At 38.9% G+C, this 22,070-nt stretch overlaps 1 protein-coding gene across 3 annotated transcripts in view; it reads left to right on the plus strand.

The window, feature by feature from the left end:
• Positions 1 to 22,070, plus strand: part of LOC103037817 (rho GTPase-activating protein 26) — a 182,792-nt gene that overhangs the window by 110,347 nt on the left and 50,375 nt on the right. For all 3 annotated transcript variants that reach the window (XM_049466306.1, XM_049466305.1, XM_049466307.1), the window contains exons 11-14: positions 4,782 to 4,863; positions 13,691 to 13,727; positions 13,903 to 13,968; positions 16,971 to 17,045. In XM_049466306.1, coding sequence (XP_049322263.1) covers positions 4,782 to 4,863; positions 13,691 to 13,727; positions 13,903 to 13,968; positions 16,971 to 17,045 — 260 coding nt within the window. The remainder of the gene's footprint in view (positions 1 to 4,781; positions 4,864 to 13,690; positions 13,728 to 13,902; positions 13,969 to 16,970; positions 17,046 to 22,070) is intronic.

Below are 22,070 nucleotides of genomic sequence, written 5' to 3' on the forward strand. Positions count from 1 at the left end.
AAGAGAGAGGAGAGAGATGGAGAGAGGGATGAAGAGAAAGAGAGAGAGGAGAGAGAGAGAGAGATATGAAGAGAAAGAGAGAGATGGAGAGACTTTTAAACCTCACTTTAATATCACAACATGAAAAACAGAAACACAAACAATTCTACAAACTACCCATAAAATTCAAAAAGTCTCAAATATGTTGCTTAAACCCCACAAAAATAACAAAAACAAAAAGCAAAAAAATGTTAAAAAGATAAATCCAAAATCTCCTCATTAGGAACACACAAAACCTCATTCTGCCCCCACACTCGGTTAAAAGTCAGCATATTATGAGTCAACTTAAAAAAGGCATATTCCACCCTGAGCCTGGACTTTACTGCTGTTCTCAGCAGCAGCTCGGGGTCCAGTGTCCCCAGATGGAGAGAGGAATGAAGAGAGAGAGGAGAGAGATGAAGAGAAAGGGAGAGATGGAGAGAATAAGAGAGAGAAGAGAGAGATGGAGAGAATAAGAGAGAGTAGAGAGAGATGGAGAGAATAAGAGAGAGTAGAGAGAGATGGAGAGAGGGATGAAGAGAAAGAGAGAGATAGTGAGAGATGGAGAGAATAAGAGAGAGTAGAGAGAGATGGAGAGAGGGATGAAGAGAAAGAGAGAGATAGTGAGAGATGGACAGAATAAGAGAGAGGAGAGAGATGGAGAGAGGGATGAAGAGAAAGAGAGAGAGAGATGGAGAGAATAAGAGAGAGTAGAGAGAGATGGAGAGAGGACTGAAGAGAAAGAGAGGAGAGAGAGATGGAGAGAGGAATGAAGAGAGAGAGGAGAGAGATGAAGAGAAAGAGAGAGTGGAGAGAGAGAGATGAAGAGAAAGAGAGAGATGGAGAGAATAAGAGAGAGTAGAGAGAGATGGAGAGAGGGATGAAGAGAAAGAGAGGAGAGGGAGATGGAGAGAGGAATGAAGAGAAATAGAGAGAGGAGAGAGAGATGGAGAGAGAGAGATGGAAAGAGAGATGGAGAGAATAAGAGAGAGTAGAGAGAGATGGAGAGAGGGATGAAAAGAAAGAGAGAGATGGAGAAATTAAGAGAAAGTAGAGAGAGATGGAGAAATTAAGAGAGAGTAGAGAGAGATGGAGAGATAGATGAAGAGAAGGAGAGAGATGGAGACGGGGAGAGAGAGATGGAGAGAAGAGAGAGAGTTCTTTTCTAAGAGTAGAGAAATGTATGACAGGGTAAAATATTTGCATTTATATTCTACTTTGTGTTTAGGAATACCTTTGTGAAAAACAATAAATTCCAATTTAATTTAATGCATAGAAATCAGGCAAATGTATACACAGCCACGTACGCATGCACATTTTCATCAGGTATACACACACACACACACTCACACACATTCACACACACATTCACACACACACACAGTCATACAGCTGTATTACAGTAGTGGCAGTGAAGGTCAGGAGCAGAGACATGGTGATGGAAGCAGTACAGGTGAAGTAATTGAAGGTGTGAAAGCAGTGTGAGATGGGAGGAATATGGCCTTGTGTGTACAGTGATTTGTGTGTGTGTGTGTGTGTGTGCGCACGCTTTTGTTTAAATTGTTCTGTTTATCTGCCTGTTTTTGCTGTTTTCTGCAGTAATAAGAGACACTGACGTTTTATAAAAAAAAAAAAACCTTCATTGTTGTCAGTCAAAAAATGATTAATTTCTGAGGTTTGTTTTATTAGTTTTAAATCACAACAACTTAAACAAACATAGCAATGTTTAAAGAAGCATTATATACAGGGGTTGGACAATGAAACTGAAACACCTGTCCTGTTAGTGTGGGAGGTTTCATGGTTAAATTGGAGCAGCCTGGTGTCCAATCTTCATTAAGTGCACATTGCACCAGTAAGAGCAGAGTGTGAAGGTTCAGTTAGCAGGGTAAGAGCACAGTTTTGTTCAAAATATTGCAATGCACACAACATTATGTGTGACATACCAGAGTTAAAAGAGGACAAATTGTTGGTGCACGTCTTGCTGGTGCATCTGTGACCAAGACAGCAAATCTTTGTGATGTATCAAGAGCCACGGTATCCAGGGTAATGTCAGCATACCACCAAGAAGGACGAACCACATCCAACAGGATTAACTGTGGAGGAAGAGGAAGCTGTCTGAAAGGGATGTTTGGGTGCTAACCTGGATTGTATCCAAAAAAACATAAAACCACGGCTGATCAAATCACGGCAGAATTCAATGTGCACCTCAGCTCTCTTGTTTCCACCAGAATTGTCTGTCGCCACAATAAACTATTGTGGTCTTAAACCAGGTGTTTCAGTTTCATTGTCCAACCCCTGTATATACAATTGAGAATTAGTATGTCTTGCTACTGGGCTCCCCTACAGTCAGGAAATATAATTTGCACTTTAGACCTGACACAAATGACACAAACAGATTTTACACATGCATTTCTGGACAAGCTGAGAGACACAAAACAGTCATTGTGTTGTAAATATTGTAAACTGAGGCAGTAGAATAGTATTACCAGATTATACACAAATATGACTCTGTTTATGCAGTGTTACACAGTCCTGTTTCACAATACAACACATTTAACAGTTTTTCGAGCCAAGAGTAGCAATGATTGGCCTCTTTCCCTCTGCAGGGCCAAACTGGAAGGTTCTGTCACTGAGAGTAACATTCAGTGGATACAAAAATTAAACCTCATTTTTTCCTTTTTTTTTCCCCACTAAATGTATGTGATGATTTAGACCTTAGTCATATCCAGATGCTTCCATTTTTCTTCTGTTCAAATCATCAGAATTTGTGAAATCTTTCTGTTTACATGAAAGGCTGCTCATGTGAGCATTCCTTCCCAGTAGGGAGCAATAAAGCCTAATAAAAATTGATGTCAGAGGCCTGGAGAAAAATACCACCAGCAAAATATAGAGTGCCGAGCCGAAGCACAGATTCCCTAACAAAGCCACTGCAGCATGTCTCAACAACAGCAGGTCTGTTCAGATAAACACAGACTTAAAGACCTCAGTAATCTCATGTCACACACACCACACGGTCACGTCAGGTCAGGAGTCACGTCAAGTCAACTCCTGCCCACAAATAAAAGCTGTAAAGATAGAAAACAAGTAACAGTTTGTCCAAAATGAATGGTAGTAAATAGAGCTAAAGAGCTAAAACCACAAATTAAACCTGGTATCTATCCACTTAGCCAAAATAGTCCTTTGATTTTAGAACGTAAAAGGATTTATTTTGCTAAAAAAAAACAAAGAAAACTGACTAGTTATATACAGTTGCAAGAAAAAGTATGTGAATACTTTGAGATTACTTGGATTTCTGCATTAATTGCTGCAAGAAAAAAAGCACCTGGATGTTCCACAGCAGTACTGGCTAAATATACTGTGGACAGACGAAACCAAAACTGAGCTATGTGTGAAAAAAAAAAGGCGCAGCACACCATCATCAAAACCTCATCCCAACATGGTGGAGGGGGCATCATGGTTTTGGGCTGCTTCGCTGCCTCAGGGTCTGGACAGATTGCCGTCATCAAGTATGCAAAGACATTTTCTGTCCACATCATCTGTCCACCAGCTGAAGCTCAACAGAGGATGGGTGATGCAACAGAACAACGACCCAAAACCCAACAGAAGTAAATCAACAACCGAACAGCTTCAACAGAAGAAAATACGCCTCCTGACCTCAACCCTATTGAGATGCTGTGGTATCACGACCTTAAGAGAGCAATTCACACCAGATATCCCAAGAATATTGCTGAACTGAAACAGTTTTGTGAAGAGCATTTGGTTGAGGTTTTTGCTGCCAAAGGAGGGTCAACCAGTTATTAAATCCAAAGGTTCACATACTTTTTATTATATATGATAATATATTTATTTTAGGTGTAGTATTGATTTGTGGCTGGATATGTTGGATAGGTAGAAAGGAAGTCTATTGAAAAATAACTTTTTTTTTTCAAAAGAACATTTATTTTTATATAAATTAGTATGAAATTAACTTTAAAATACTGTATTTTTCGCACCATAAGGCGCACTTAAAATCCTCAAATTTTCCAAAAAAATAGTCGGTTGGATTTCTAATCTGGTGCACACCAAATATAAATTTTACAGTGTTATACAGGAGCTTTAGGTAAACTTATACACCGTGGCTGGAGCAGTATTAGCATTAGCCGCTAACTGTGCTAGGCGCTAGCTCTTTCGCCGTTCAGAGGTGAGTATATCAGCCTGTCGCCTGCTGCTAAGCTTGGCTAGCACTACTGGAGCAGCATTAGCGTTACCCGCTAACCATGCTAAGCTCTAGTTTTTTGACGTACATAGGCAAGTATATCGGCCTGTAGCCTGCTGCCAACTCTGGCTAGCACTACTGGAGCGGCATTAGCATTACCCGCTAACCACACTAAGCGTTAGCTCTTTCGCCATTCAAATGCAAGTATATCGGACTGTAGTCTGTGTGTTTATCAGGTTAAAACAAGCTATGTGAGATGGGATAAACCGCTAGCTAATATCACCCTGACTTACCTGAAAACCCAGGGTGTTATAAGGCTTGGTGCAGCAGCATTAGGGCTAGCCACTAATGCTAATGCTGCTGCACCCAGCCTTATGGCACTCTGTTCACCACAGTTAAAAAAAGACTCAGAACTGGATGAGGATTAAAATATCCAACGTGTGATCCATTCAAATACTGAACATCATGAATCTGCTTCAATTCTGAATCACGTGATTGAATCGGAGCATCCCTAAAGAAGACAATAATCTTAACAAAGAGTATGTGTGTTTGTGCGTGTGTGTTTCAGGCCTGGTGTGATGATAACAATGCAGGCTCTGTCAGAAGAGGACCGCAGGCTGTGGATGGAAGCGATGGATGGGAGAGAGCCGGTATGTTGACATTATCGTTCATTTATCTTTCATCAGCAGAAGGCCACCGTGTGCCCATGTCTCGCTATCGTGCTAAGTGTAGCAGACGACAAAAACATGCGCAGTGTTCCCCGAGAACCTTTTTATCAGTCCCAGGCACTGGGTGTTGATGAGGGTGTGTGGCGAGGAGGGTGGCGAGGGGGGTTTAAAATGATTGTTGATTGTGGACCTAAAACAAGATCACTATAAGATCACTTTAAAATCACTTTTAATGAATGTGTTTAGCTACCTTAAGTTGCAGCCATTACATATGTGTGTGTTGGGGCATTACTAGTGATAGGGGGAGTACTAATGAGTGGTTTGGGTAATTGGCTGTGCTAAATTGGGGAGAAATGGGAAAAAATAGAAATAAAATTATATAAAAAAAAAAAGAATAGGAGTCTTATCTGAAGTAGGGCTGCAATGATTAGTCGATATAATCGACAATATTGATTAATTTAAGTGCTGGGGACAGAAGTGCAATGGGAGATAATGGGTAAATGGCTCACTCACACAGTTTACACTCATTCTGTGTCCCCAAAAGTGCCCAAACACAACAGGTTACATATGTAACCCTCCCATTACTAACTCCATTACTGATTATTCTATCAATATTTAGTGCAATGAAGTTCCTTACCTCTAAAAAGTAATAGTTTAATTAGGATAATTCACTCGTTTTTTTTAATAATAAAAAAATACATATTCAGACTTTTTAATGTTTCACTACTTTATTACTTTTGAAAGACCAACATTTAAAACAGTAGTTTTACATAACATTAAAACATAACATTGCAATTTTGTTTTAATTTTTGCTTTTGCAGGGGGTGGTTGCAAATATGTTAGACAAAACGTTTTCATATTATATGTTAATTACACTAATTAAGACAAGCAGAAGGAGTTTCATACTGAAAAAAATACTTTTAACTATTTTTCCTAGATCTTCAAAGTTTAAAACGCGTCAAATTGACCCGGAACATATCAGGAGGGTTAATCACTAAATATCAGTACTTTCCACAACATCTAGACATTTAAATGTCATGTTTAGCCGTTTATATTGTTGTTAGAGATGGAGGACATGGCAGAAATAATCGTTGACTAATCGACTAATCGAAAAAATAATCATCAGATTAGTCGACTACCAAAATAATCATTAGTTGCAGCCCTAATCTGAAGCAGATTAACAAACATGAAACTATTGGCCGCATGTCTAATGCCAGGTGTTCTGTGTTCTTTGGAATGATGGAGATTCATCCAATACTTTTGGGATGAGTTTAAGAAAAAAACAGTGTACTTGTCGCTTAATGCAATCAAAATTTTCACAGCAATGCTCAAAAATCTAGTAAAATGTCTTCTTTAGACAGTAGAGACTGTTACACCAATAAAAGCAGCATGAACTCATAAACACTTTACGCTTACTATATAGCACCTTTCTAGACACCCAAGGATGCTTTACAATCACCTTTTACACTTTTTTACACAACCATTATATTCAGCACTCATCCACATACACACAAACACACACACATACACTGGTGAGAAGCTGCATCCAATTGCGCACAGCATACTCTCAACCGGAAACAACCGTCCACCTGGAGGACTGCATATTTCAATATTTAACGTTTTTAATTTGTTTAATATTATTTAATGGACACTTTACTTTTTATTTGTTTTGTATTTCTTTGATATTACTCATTGTTTTACATTTTTCTGTTTTATTTAAAGCTGATGTGCATAAGTTTTGGGATTTGGGGAATTTAGGGCCCTCTCTGGTGAGAATAGGTAATTTCACAGAGCATGTGGAAGAATCATTTTAAACTGGGCGGGTGTGATGCGGTCTCCTTTCAGAGCGGATGAATCCGATTCCAGGTTATGTTCAGTCAGACAGAGAGAGAGAGAGAGAGAGAGCGCGCTCAGTAAGAAACTTCACTCCTTCATTTCTTTGTTTTTACTATGAGTGAATGAGCTACTGAGCTCTGAGTTTCCTCTTCTGAAGTCTCCATTGCTCCACCAGCTGCTTGCGTTCAGTAAAACTGAGCCGGATCCTCTTTTAGAAGGTGTACGTGTGACGTAAGTACGTAAAGATGCGTGGCGTGGCCTGAAGAACTCCTGCGAAAAGCGACCCGACACCCCAGTTTTTAGAATGAATATATTAAGCTTAGCAGGGATGGTCGTACCAGCACACTGGTACCAATAAACACAATACTCTGTCTATTTTTTACTCAGAAATGCTTCTGCTTTCAGTTTAGAAACAAAATAATATGGACTTACACTTTAATTTCATTGTGAAGCATTTTGAGCTGCATTTGTATGTATGGAAGATGCTATATAAATAAAGATATTATTGTTATCGGACACTTTGCATTGAGGGTTTGACCAAACATATCTGGCTATACAGTCATACATACATTTACACACACTTACACTTACAAAAATACACACCAGGGCAATTTAGAGTATAAAATTGACCAGATCTCCATGTTTTTTGTGTTTGGAAACTGTATTCCCCTGGAGGAATCCCACGCAGACACAGGGAGAACATGGAAACTCCACCCAGATAGGGACTCAACATTGTGAGGCGAACATGCTAACCAGTAAAAAGTCACCTTGCCCAATACGTTAGCAATACTTTCAGAGTAAGAACACAGCAAAAAGCAGATCAGATACTGCTCTATGATACAAAGCCTGTTTCAGAAGTCTAGCTTTACACAGCAGTGTGTGTGCAGCAGCTTCCACATATTGGAAATCCCTACAGAGAGTGTTTTCCTGTTTAATGGCTCAGCAGGCCTAGACTGTAAATCTCTGCTGGTTGTAACCAAGTTCTGCATGCATAACACAGAGCTAGATTTACATTGTCCTTTTTACTGTGCAAATATTAAAGCTGATCACAAAGGGTAACATTTTGCACTAAGAATACATTAATTAACAGCACTTACAACAGAATGTCTCAACTAATTATTAGTTGACACTAGTTAAGGCATTTTAGAATCATCACAAAAATGTAAAAGTAATGCCTCAATTTGTTATTGTTAAAATTCTTAAGAATTAACATTTAGTAATGTTTGAAAATGTCTTAACTAGTGGCAGTTAATCATTTGTTTAAACATTATATAACATTTAAACAGTGTTTATTACTGTTAAGTACTGTTGCTTGTGACCCTTATTGAAAACTGTTACCAAAGATTGTTAAAAGTAGGGATGCACCCTTTTCGTAACTGTGGGATATTACTGATATTTGATATCTAATATCTTAATATCTACAGCTCTGGAAAATGAACATTGCATATTGTCATTTAGAGCATTTATTTGCAGAAAATGAGAAATGGCTGAAATAACAAAAAAGATGCAGAGCTTTCAGACCTCAAATAATGCAAAGCAAACATGTTCATATTCATAATTCAAGTTTTAAGAGTTCAGAAATCAATATTTGGTGAAATAACCCTGTTTTAATCACAGTTTTCATACATCTTGGCATGTTCTCCTCCACCAGTCTTACACACTGCTTTTGGATCACTTCATGCCGTCCTCTTGATTCTATTCCAGAGGTTTTCAATTTGGTAAAATCAATTGTTTTTAAGTGGCCTATTATTTATAGTTCTCCTATATGCTACATGCATGTCCACAGCAGTTGCTGCATTACTACTGTTGATGTGCAGAGCAGCCATCTTGGATTCTGAGCTCATGGTTGGAGAGGCTCTTTCTGAGTAGGAAATCCGTCCTGTAGGTGTGTTAAATAAGATGGAAACATCTGGGCTCAAATGGAACGTAGCTTTAGTTCTCAGCATTTTTCCCGGTATTGTGATTGGCCAGTTGTCTCAAGGCTATAAACCCACTAGCAAATGTGGGTTGTGAGTACTGAGTGTTCCGCTGTGAGGTGTAAAGTGTCTTGTTGAAACGTTCAGGATCAGTACAATAAATAGACTTCAGTAAGAATAAAAAACCTGAAACAGACATGAAGCGAGAAAACATAAAATCTAGAGCAGATTTCTATTATGTGTGAGGAGGAAGGAAGTGGAATAGCATAGCGGGTGAGGGAGTACAGATTGCCTTGTGTGGGAAGTGGAAGGTACAGCTGCTTCAATCCACTTAAATACTCTACTTAAATATGGCTTGTGTTTGATTTTCCAGCCAGTCAGTGTTCAGAATACTGGAATACAATGTGCAACAAAAAGAGTCATTAAATAGTGAAACTCTGTGTACAGGAATCAGTCTTGTTTTTGCACTTTTCTTGTTGCTGAGGATAAGAAGAAGAAATGATAAGGGGCTTAGTGGGGAGAAAGGGAGGGAGGGGGGGGGTCTAGAGGTCTAGATGACTGTTTGGTCCACCGCTGGCATATGTGTTTAGTTGTGGTGTGATTTAGTGCTGGGCGATTTTCACTATTGATTCGGTTAATTTGAAATACACTTTTATATTTTAGATTTTCAAAATGGAGTAATCGTGATTTTACATACAGACATTTTATCTTCTTAATCTAAAATATCTGGAAACGCTCCTCATTTCTGAAGTGTTTATCCGTCTTTCCTTTGTTACCGGCGCCTCCCACAGACTAACACATGCATCTTTTCTAAACATTGCGCCGAGGACTGAGCTCGTACTGAATCAAGTTAATATTCATAAAGTTTTAAGAGTTCAGAAATCAGTATTTGGTGGAATAACCCTGGTTTTAAATCACAGTGTTATGCATCTTGGCATGTTCTCCTCCACCAGTCTTACACGCTGCTTTTAGATAACCTTATTCCACTCCTGGTAATCAGCTCAGATTGGTTTGATGGCTTGTGATCATCCATCTTCCTCTTGATTATATTCCAGAGGTTTTCAATTAGACAAATTGAAAGAAACTCATTATTTTTAAGTGGTCTCTTTTTTTTTCTTTTTTTTTTGTTGTAGTGCTCGCCCATACACTTACACAAAGCAAGATTTTTTTTTTCAGAAATGTCTTCAAATGCCAGTTTACAGCACTTCCTAGGTTTTCCTGAGATGTACTATCAGATTTATTGCTTGGGCAAGCGTTTTTGGGACCAGCTGGCATGCCAGCTTTGATAACCTGTGTGCAGTGTACAGGATCTACAAGCCCAGCTGTAACAATTGTAGGCAAACGTGATGCAAGATGCCGTAATCAACCAGTAATCAACCAGTATGCCTCCATGCTCAACCATCTCTCAGCTTGTATCTAGGTTAGAGTGCCAACATGGTACTAGAGCCTATAGTCAATGAGTGTATTGGCGTGATTTATACTCTATCCTGCAGCTCAGGTTCAGTGTGAACTAGTTCAGTGTGAACTAAGTTTAGAGTTCAGTCTTGTTGCTCAAGGCTGGTGAGAATGAGACAGCATTCACTCAAGGCCTGGAGGCATTTCTGTCAGTGTGAAAATAGCACAGATTACAGTACCTCTGATGAATTATGGTGCAGGGAGTGTCACAACCGTAACTGTAATGCAGATTGTTTTCCAGAAGGCTATGCACAACAGCATAGTTATGTAACAGAGCCAGTTTAATTACAGTTCAGGTTGATGCGCTTTAACCCTTACTGTATGTAGCGCTTCAACAGATACACATTTACAGGATTTGACTTTCCTCATTCTTTTGCTCATTAAAGCGACCCAGTGACACAGTGCATATTTATTTGGGGTGTAACGTGACAAAGGCACCATCGTGCTAAAAGAATTTTGACATGTTATGGTAGCTACAGATTCTACACTGACCTGCAGAATACCGTATTTTTCGCACACTACAGGGTTTGTACGGTCATGAAAAATATGGAAAAGTCATGGAAATTTTAAAATAGCAATTTCCAGGCCTGGATAAGTTTTTGGAAAAATAAAAATAGCCAGAAAGTTTTGGAAAAGTAACTAGTAGTAGTAGTCACCAAGTTTTCCTTTTAATTACAGCAGGTGGCAAAACCTGTAAAGCTAAGCTAAGTTAAGTAAACAAAATGTAATTCTTAAAAAAAAACAATTTCAGACGAGTCAGACAGAGTCAGCTGGATGTAAATCTACACAGATTTCTCTCCTGAAAACTGTTTATTTGGGTGAGTAAAGCGCTTCAGTTTATTTACAGTAAGCTTAGATTTCCAGATTCCCACTAAAGCTGGAGCATTAGCATTAGCATTTAGCAGTGCTAGCCAGGGTTAGCAGCAGAGTACAGGCAGATAATACTGTTGTAAGTAGCTCTGGATAAGAGAGTCTGCTAAATACCTTAAATGTAAATGTAAAAATTATACACACCTCTAAACGACCAAAGAGCTAGAGATTGGAAAGGTTAGCAGCTAATGCTAATGCTGCCCCAGCAGTACTAGCTAGGGTTAGCAGCAGGGTAGCTAATGCTAATACTGCTGGAGAAATAAACTGAAACTCCTGTATAACTATATAATGTTATTTCAGTATAGTTCAAAAAATACGGTATATGTTTGTGGGTCTCCTGCATTGAATGTGGTTGTGATTTCCGCCCGAGTCACTTCTCTGTTTGCAAGGACAATTCCCAAGTCAAGTCAGGTCAAGAGGCTTTTATTGTCATTCCATCTGAGTACACAGTGCAACACAATTACGTTCCTCTGGAACCAAAACAGTGCAACACGGAACAATCAGTACACTACAGACAACAAAAAGTGCGAGAAACAGCTCTGGGAAAAATAAGAGACCACTTCAAAAGGATCAGTTTCTCTCATTTTGCTATTTATAGGTATTTACTTGAGTAACATTAACATTGTGGTTTTATTCTATAAACCACTGATAACATTTCTCCCAAGTTACAAATACAAATATTGTCATATAGAGCATTTATTTGCAGAAAGTGAGAAATGATCTAAATAATAAAAAGGGTACAGTGCTTTCAAACCTTAAATAATGCAAAAAAAAAGGATTTCAATTAGAAACAACAATCCTAATGTTTTAAGATTTCAGAAATCAATTTTTTGGTGGAATTACCAATAATACCAATTTTGACCAATAACTGGTAGAATAATCCACATTTTTTATCACAGCTTTCATGCATCTTGGCATGCTCTTCACAAGTCTTTCACACTGCTTTTGGGTGACCTTATTCCCCTCCTGGCACAAACATTCAAGCAGTTCATCCAACTTACATTTTACATGATTAGTTCAGAGGTTTTTTTTAATGGAGTTCAGGTCTTTAGATTGACCGTCAACTTATTTGAATGTCAGTCAGCAACTGCAGGATGACATCAAGTGACCTATAAAAAGAATGGCAAAACATCCTAATCATAAATCTCTTAGATGCAGGACTCAAGCTGGAAAAAAGGACCTTCTTCAATTAAAAGCAAGGAAGAGCCAGGCTAAAACTTGCAAAAGATCATAAGAATTTGACTATAGAGGACTGGAGTAAGATCATGTTCTCAGATGAGTCCAATTTTCAGCTTTGGCCACCAAATGTTTAGATGGAGACGTGCAGAGGTGTAAAAGCGCCCACTGTGGAGGATCGGTGGTGATCTGGGGATGCTTCAGCAAGGCTGGAATTGGGCAATTTGGTCTTTGCGAATGACACATGAATCAAGCCGCATACAAGGTTATCTTGGAAAAAAACTTGCTTCCTTCTGCACTGGCAACGTTCCCCAACTCTGAGAACTGTTTTTCCCAGCAGGACGAATCTCAATTCCACAGAGCTAGATCAATGTGGTGTGGATGCAGTCATGGCCAACCCAATCTCCAGACCTGAATCCTATTGAAAACCTATGGAATGAATTCTTGCACCAGGAGTGGCATAAGATCACCCAAAAGCAGTGTGAAAGACTTGTGGAGAGCATGCCAAGACACATAACAGCTGTGATAAAAAAATCTGGGTTATTCCACCAGTTATTGATTTAAAACTCTCCTTTAGATAAAACGTTAGTATTGTTGTTGTTTCTAAATGAATATGAACTTATCTTCTTTGCATTATTTGACGTTTGAAACCACTGCATTTTTTATTCATTTCACCATTACAGGAACACTCTGTCAGGTGGCATTTACTAGCGCTAAGTGCAGCTAGCATTGTTGCTAACCATGCTAAAATACTGGAAATCTAAGCTTACTGTAATAAACATAAGTGCTTTTCTCACCCAAATAAACCGTTTTCAGGAGAGAAATCTGTGTAGATTAACATCCAGCGCTTGACTTACCCACTAGATAGCAGTTTTATACTCTTGTCTTCAGATTGCTTTGTTATGATATATTATATAATATATAATATATAATATATAATTATATATTATAGTTTTTATACTATGAAAGTTTCCTTAAATGTGATTAAAAAATCCCAAGATCTTTCACATTCCTTACAGAATATATTGAAACTCTTATATCATGATACATATTGTCTCACTAGTGGTTGTCAATATGTAGCCCTAATAAAACAGAACATCAAAAAATACATGCAAATTATTGTAAGCGAAGTAGACTAGTCATTAAAGGTTAATGGGCTTTGGGAAACATAACAGGTCTTTCCAGTTAACAGACATAGCTTTCACAAGCATGTCTATGTTTCTGCGTTCATTCTAGATGCGAATAGAAGATCTGAAACCACATTTACAGCACCATAAACAATGAAAAAAAAAATAAGGTGCCGTTCATTCACGTTCTTTCGATACATTAAACATTATATTAAGCCTTTTAGCTTGATTATGTCATCAAAAAGGTATTTGGAAGGGGATTACGCTTGTATAATACCTGCACAATGAATGTAAATAGATATGTAATCCTGTGTAATTCTGCAGCTTAATTCTAAGCACTGTTCACAGCTTTGCCATTACCTGAAAAAAAAATATATTTTTTTAAATATCCGTGTCACTCAGACTGTGTCGTTCTGTATTTCATTCCAGGTGTACAACTTGAATCAAGACAACCAGAATGAAGCCAGTAAGTGCTACGATGGACAGCTCCTAATTCACCATCTGCTACAAACTTGCTCACATGTGGAGTCCATCTGTGCGAAATACAAATACAACATACTTACGCGGCATTTGTTTATCATTGTAGAGAAGCGAGTATGCTGGTAAACTCTCTAATCTTCCTTGTTTTTATTTCTGTTTAGTGGCCCAGTTAGACGTGATTGGCTTCAATGTCATCAAGAAGTTCATCTACGCTGTTGAGACGAGAGGTATGCTGTTTTGATTGGGCTATTTTTATAGTCAGAATGTTGTTGCCGTCACACAAAAATCTTGGATCATTTTTGGGTATTTTACTTCTTCTTTTTTTTATTTATTTAAAAACTTTTTATCCCATTTTTTGTGATGCCCCAACACCAGGAGATTGAAGACTAACACATGCATCCTCCTTTTCGAACTGCTACTGATGCAGCAGTGCTGAATAGCATCACAGCACACTCGGAGAAAAGCGCAGCGACTCGGTTTCGATACATCAGCTCACAGACGCCTTGTGCTGATAGACATCACCCTTTAAAGTGATGTGGGGAGAGAGTGCCATCTACCCACCCAGAGAGAGAGCAAGGTCAATTGTGGCCTCTTAGGGAAAGCTACATAAACAGGATTCTAACTAGCGATCTCCCAATTATAGTGGCAGCACATAGTCTGCTGGACCACTCGTAGCCCAGATATTTTACTTCTTATATAGCTTTTCCAACAAAAACAAAAAACTCTGGTTCTTGAACCATTTCTGTTCGGGCATTACCAAGTAGCATCATAGCGCGCTCGGAGGAAAGCGCAGCTACTTGGTTCTGATACATCAGCTCACAGATGCCTTTTGCTGAGTGACATCACCATTTGAAGTGATGACGGAAAAGAGCTCCATCGACCCACCTAAAGAAAGAACAAGGCCAATTGTGCTTGCTTTCCGGCACCTGATGGCAAGCTACGTGAACGGGATTCGAACCAGCGATCTCCCAATCATAGTGGCAGCACTTAGTCTGCTGGACCACTCCTAGCCCGTATATTTTACTTTTTATAGCTCTTTTCCACCAACAGAACTATGGTTCTTGAACCAGTTATGTTTGGCTTTATAGAAGAATCGTAGTGCTTTGTAGCGAACCAGCACACGTTTTCACCAGTGTTAGTGGAACCCTCAAACCGTCACATCATACATCATCAACAGAGGGCGTTGCACTGCAATGGTGACCAGAAGCGGTCAGAGTTCGCAATAAGGAATCTAGTATTCTTCGTTCTCACTGCAAACAAAGATTCCTGGTTCCGGATCCTACGTTTTTTGGTGAAAACACGGCAAACTTGTTCAAAATTAGATTTGCAAACCAGAACAATGCTGGTTCCATGTCGTTGAAAAAGCACTGTTAGTGAGAGATAGTTGACTGCTAGACATACTTCACAGTTGACAGACTTTAAAAGAGGGTGCATTATTGGACTGGGAGAAACAGGATGGTCATTTCAACAAATTGCTTGCCATCTAGGCCATCTGTCAGATAGCCACTGTTTCCTCCATTTGCAGTCGTGCCGTGAATGATAAGCCTGGACTTGAATCATAAATTTGCCTGTTGTTCTTTACACAGTCAAGGCTTCATGATTAATGAACCAATAGAAATGCTCCAAAATCACTTGAAATAAAATGTTTTATTGTGTTACTACCAATGAAATGGGAAGAGTCCAACATATCTGTAAAATGCACCTCAAGGGGTTGTTGATAACGACCGTTCAGAGGTTAGGCTTTGTGGACAGTCTGAACATTAACATTTGTAAGGTCCCTGCCCATCACCATGAGGACTACTGAGGACTAAGACGTGAAAAAATCATCTCTATTTCATCATTAATTGAGGCAGAGTTACAGATACAGATGATTTTTCAAATGGATAAGACACGGACAGTGTGTGCCTGAGGATCGCAAGCTTAAATCCTGTGTCATGCTGGTTTGCCATCAGCAGCCAGAGTCTGAGGTTGGCTGAAGTTGGCCTAGGTTTCCCTGCTTGGGTAGATGATGCTCATTTCCCTCATCACACTCCCATTGTGATCCACAGTTAGCTTAAGTATCAGATCTGAGATCTGTCGGAAGCATTGCAAGTGATCAGGGGATATCTTGCGAGTAGGGTGGGCTTAATTTGAGGCACACTCACTAAGTTTAAACCCGCAAACGTGTAAACTTGTTGTAAATGAAACAGATAATTTGAGTTGTTCAAGCCTGGGGTAAACAATATACGTAACATTAATCACTCAAATCCAGAGATTGCAGATTTGAATCCTGTTAATGTAGCTTGCCATCAGCTGCCAGAGCCCTGAGAGAACATAATTGGCCTTGCTCTCTCTGGGTGGGTAGATGGCACTCTTTCCCTTCATCACTTCAAGGGGTGATGTCGATCAGCACAAGGCATCTGTGAGCTGATGTGTAGAAACCGAGTCGCTGCGCTTTCCTCTGAGTGCGCTGTGATGCTACTCAGTAGTGCTGCATCAGCAGCAGTTCAAAAAGAGGTGGTCGCTGACTTCACATGTATCAGGCATGTGCTAGTCTTCACCCTCCTTGTGTGTTGGCATTACAAGTGATGGGAAATATATGGCTGCGTAGGGACAATCGGCCTAGCTAAATTAGGAGAAAATGGAAAAAAAAAATATATATAAAAAGAGCTATATAAATAAGTAAAAAAAAATGAGTAACCAAGGTATCTTTATGAAGGTTTTTGTGTGACAGCACTGACTTATGTTGGTGTCAAAGCATTGTTGTGGGTATTGTATGTATTTAGAGAACGTTTAACTGTATGGTTCATTAAAAATACATTCATAAACATTAAATACAATTTGATCTTATATGTTTTTTTTTAAATGCGCCATTGATGGTGCTTATTTTTTGTCAGTTAATTACATGGCTTATTACTGTGACAGAATACATGAGCAGCACCAGGCGTATTTTTTTCTTTATATATACATATATACCCACCTCTAAATTTCTCAAAAACACTTCAGTTCAGCGGGAGGTCTGTTTTATTTTTAGAAACAACTGGGTTCCCTCTTTGTCACAATGTATGAATCATGTTGGTGCATTGATGCATTCCTGAGTAATTAGGCTGTCAATCCTAATCAATGCACAATTTTTGATGCAATTTGCGTCAATGCGTCACAGACTTAATAAAACTCAAGAATATCAGGTGTGTATGTATGTATGTATGTATGTTTGTATCTAATTTTTTTGCCTTAATCTCCTTAACAGGCATCGATGAGCAGGGATTATACAGAATAGTGGGAGTTAACTCCAGGGTGCAGAAGCTGTTGAGCCTCACAATGGGTATGAAAACACTGACACTTCAAAATTAGCATTCGGGTTGCAGTTTACGCCTTTTTTTATTTATTAAAAAGTCATTATCAAAATATTTTATTATCTTATTATATGACCCAACTCAAGCTGGTTGCATGAGTTCCAGGTCCTGATGTAGCAAAACATCCCTAAACCATAAACAATACCGCCACCATGCTTCACAGTTGGTATGGTATGGTATTTTAAAAAGCAGGGTTAGGCTTTCACCAGACATGGTGGGGCCTATTTAGAATGATCTGCTCTTACCATTGCAGAACAGGAAGATCCTATTTCTGCTGTGCTATTGTGCCATAAATCCCAGTCTTGCTCAGTGCTTTTTTATATTGTCCTTGGGTTCTTTTTGACTTTCTGGATAATTTTATGACCTGTATTTGGGGAGATAGTGAGATGGCATATCTGGCCGCTCCTGGGGTGGACAGTATGGCGTACATGCTTCACATTTTATTGTTTGAATTCATCCTGCAGGCTTTGAGGAATGCTTGTGTAAAGCATGGCAGAGCTCGTGTTATCAGATCAGGTTTATAATTTCAGTGTAAGCAGACACTGTGTACGATGTCAGGGCATATCTTTCGGGTGAAGGCACAGCTCTCGACCTAAATGCTTTTTAAACTATTAAATGGTGATTATCTACTAGTTTTAGATGCACTACTGCCTGCCAATGATTAGTAGTCTAATTGGTGATCATTTATTTTTGTTCTTTAAGTTAATATAATGATGCTGCATGACTGAGGTTCATATCTTACATCTATGTAAAATGTAAATGGCATATCTATTCCTGTTCCCAGGAAATTACATGTATGAGGTCAACTGTTACCTAACTTAGTTCTTAGGTGTTATTTGTTTATTTTTAAAATACATTTTTTTGTAAAATTGCAGAATATGCTCAGTGTCCTCAGTGTCCTATAGCTATTTTTTTTTTTTTCATTTTTCTTTCTTAATTCTATGCTAGAAACTTATCACTGTTACTCTAAACATAAAAAGTGACAGAAATGGGTGCCAGTAACAGTAATTTCTTTTGTCATAAATATCAATTATGAAAACATGCAGTCAACCATTTCTTTAAAATAAAGACTTCCTTGAGAGAAAATCAAAAGGAATTAGAGGATTTGCTTATAAACATGCTTTTTAAATGTCACATCTTCGGCTTAGAAACCTTGTAAAAAAATAATTAAAGCTGCCTGAGTTTGACCAGTACATGCTTTGACTAGTTAAATACATGTGTTATTAGATTCAGAGTTGAAAAAATATATTTAACAAAAGTTTAATTTGGAATATTTACAACAAGCAAACGGCACTCGTTCATCGGAATGGCCCAAATAAATGTATATTAAAAACAACAGAATGCAATGATTTGTGTGTCTCATAGAATCATATTGAATTCAAAATAGATCAATAACGTGAGATGTTTTACTGTCATGAAATTCATTTAATGTCATTACTTCATTTAGAAAATGTTCCTCAATTCAAAATTGAAAAGACTTCACACATCCCACCATCTACAGCAGGGGTGTCCAAACTTTTTTTGTTGGGGGCCAGAAGGAGAAATATATTTTAAGTCACGGGCCACAGACTCTGTACTAAAACAAATGATGAAATATACCACTTTAAATAATACATTTTCCTGATTACTTTCATTTACACACCATTTAACTTGACTTACTATCTTTATCTATCTTTAACAGTGTTGTGTAAACTAAAATTTTTCAAATTGATGTTTCATTTCATGATGTGTCTTAATATTAAACTCCTTAATTATGGCAACGTTTAGACTCATTTGCCCTTCTTCTGCGATACAACTAAACACTCTCGCCCTTTTTATACTCTTTGGCCCGTTTTTCTGCACTACAACTTCACCCTTTCTGCTTTTAGACTCTTTGGCCCGTTTTTCTGCGCTAGAACTGCGCACTCTCTCTGCTTTTAGACTCTTTGGCCCGTTTTTCTGCGCTAGAACTGCGCACCCTCTCCGCTTTTAGACTCTTTAGCCCGTTTTTCAGTGCTACAACTGCGCACCCTCTCCACTTTTAGACTCTTTGGCCCGTTTTTCTGCGCTAGAACTGTGCACCCTCTCCGCTTTTAGACTCTTTGGCCTGTTTTTCTGCTATACAACTGTGCACCCTCTCCACTTTTAGACTCTTTGGCCCGTTTTTCTGCTATACAACTGCGCACTCTCTCCGCTTTTAGACTCTTTGGCCCGTTTTTCTGCTATACAACTGCGCACTCTCTCCGCTTTTAGACTCTTTGGCCCGTTTTTCTGCCATACAACTGCGCACTCTCGCCGCTTTTAGACTCTTTGGCCTGTTTCTGACACCTAGCGTTCTGACACCAAACTTTGAATCTCACATTATAAAAACCTGCTTAACAGCGGGCCAGCTTTTATTCTATTTCTAAAATACCTCACGGGCCGCTCCAAAAAAGGAAACGGGCCGCAAATGGCCCGCCGGCCGTAGTTTGGACACCCCTGATCTGCAGTATATAATATCATCAGAAGATCCAGAGAAACTGGAGAAATCCCTGTGCACAAGGAACAAGGCCAATTGTAAATATTGGATGCTGACGATCTTTGGGCCCTCAGGTGGCACTGCATTCAAAACTGGCTGTAAGGATTCTGTACTGGAAATTACTGCATGGGCTCAGGAACACTTCCAGAAATCAACTGTGATTAGTCACACTTTTTGGAAAGCTAAGTTCAGTTTCACTACTAACCACAACCTGTCCTGATTACTGCAAGACCCGTAGAATCAGGAAATTAAGGTTCCAAAATCATTTCTATAAGGCTTTGGGACTCACAGTGGATCAAAGTGAGAGCTTTTCTTTACAAACAGAGAAAACATGGAACACGGGCGACCAATAATATTCCAAAAGGACATGGACAATTCATCCAGGAGGTCACAAAAGAACCCAGAAAGACTTTAAATAACTGCAAGTCTTACTTGCCTCAGTTAGGGTCAGTGTTAATGATTCAATAATAAGAAAGAGACTGGTCAAAATGGTCTTCATTGGAGAGTTCCAAGACCAAAAAAAATCTCATCTCACATTTACCAACAAACATCTTGAGGATCCCCAAGACTTTGTGTACATATTGTTTGGACTGGCGTGAAAAAGTGAAGCTTTTTGGAAAGTCTGTGTCCCATAACATCACATAATTAACACATTTAAATAACACATAGTTTCAGAAAAAACATCATATTGAATGTAAAACATGGTGGTGGTAGTCTGATGGTCTGGGGCTGTTTTGCTTCTTCAGGGCCTAAACAACTTGCCGTAATAGATGGAACCATGAATTCTCCTCTCTGCCAGACAATCCTGAAGAGAATGTCCGGCCATCTGTTTGTGACCTCAAGCTCAGGTGTACTTGGGGTTTGCAGCAGGAAAATGATCCAAAGCACACAAACAAGTTCACATCTGAATGACTTAAAAAAAATAAAAACTAAATGAAAGTTTTGGAGTGTCCTAGGCAAAGTCTCATTAAGATGCTGTGGCTGCTTAATATCTTAAACAGGCACTTCATGCTCGAAACCCTCCAATGTGGCTAAATTAAAACAATTGTGTAAAGAAGAGTGGACCAGAATTCTTCCACAAAGATGTGAAAGACTCATTGCCGGTTATTGGTAAACCTTGATTGCAGTTGCTGCCACCAAGGGTGGCAAACACTTTTTCACACAGGGCAAGATTGGTTTGGATATTTTTTTCCCTTAAAAAAAAAATCATTTAAAAATAGTTTTTTATATTTACTCAGGTTTTGATAATCGTAAAAATATCAGTATGACAAAAAAGGTTTCATGGCTAAATTGAAGCAGCCTGGTGGCCAATCTTCATTAATTGCACATTGCACCAGTAAGAGCAGAGTGTGAAGGTTCAATTAGCAGGGTAAGAGCACAGTTTTGCTCAAAATACTGCAATGCACACAACATTATGTGTGACATACCAGAGTTCAAAAGAGGACAAATTGTTGGTGCACGTCTTGCTGGCATATCTGTGACCAAGACAGCAAGTCATTGTTATGTATCAAGAGCCACGGTATCCAGGGTAATGTCAGCCTACCACCAAGAAGGACGAACCACATCCAACAGGATTAACTGTGGACGCAAGAGGAAGCTGTCTGAAAGGGATGTTCGGGTGCTAACCCGGATTGTATCCAAAAAAACATAAAACCACGGCTGCCCAACAATCACAGCAGAATTTAATGTGCACCTCAACTCTCCTGTTTCCACCAGAACTGTCCGTCGCCACAATAAATTATTGTGTTCTAAAACCAGGTGGTTCGGTTTCATTGTCCAACCCTTGTATTTTCCTTACGTGACTACAGAGAGCCCCACTAATCACATTAGCTGGAATTCCCTCCCTTGCCTTAAGTGAAACATCTTCTGGCCTGACATGAACCCATTCACCAGCCATTTATAAGAGCTAATCATGGTGGAGACAAGCACCTCTGTCTGTTGACTCTGAATAAACAAAGGGTCTGGATATATCGCTGCCTCGTAGCTAGGCTGTGCAGAAGAGAGATAAAGGCTATGCTGTCTGTGATGATTAAGATACTGTGTATTTTTACCAGACTTGGTGAAGGGCCACAACAGACGACAAAAAAAAAAAAAAAAAAAAAATGGAAAAGGCTTTGCTGATGGTGCACTTTATTTATTTATTAGAAACACTTACGTTGTACTTCCACTCACAGCCCACTTTATACGCTATAATTGTTTGAAGACAGCAAGCGCAGCAGAGTTTCAGTAGAGCTTTTACAAGCCTCAGTATTACTGCTGAACTTGAAAGTGGTTCTACTGACTATAAGGCACACTGAATTATAAGGTACATTATACTATACTAGTAAGGAACAGGGAATGTTTTCCTTCTAATTCAGTAGGTCTTGCCGCTAAGGTGGTGAGACCTGTACAGCTAAGCTTAGTTAAGTAAACAAAACTGTAATTCTTAAAAACAATCATTGTTAAGTCAAATGAGCGCTGTATATTAATCTACACAGATTTCTATCCTGTAAAACGG

The sequence above is a fragment of the Astyanax mexicanus genome, chromosome 17 (genome assembly GCF_023375975.1).
Source record: "Astyanax mexicanus isolate ESR-SI-001 chromosome 17, AstMex3_surface, whole genome shotgun sequence".
In the NCBI taxonomy this organism is placed as follows: domain Eukaryota; kingdom Metazoa; phylum Chordata; class Actinopteri; order Characiformes; family Acestrorhamphidae; genus Astyanax; species Astyanax mexicanus.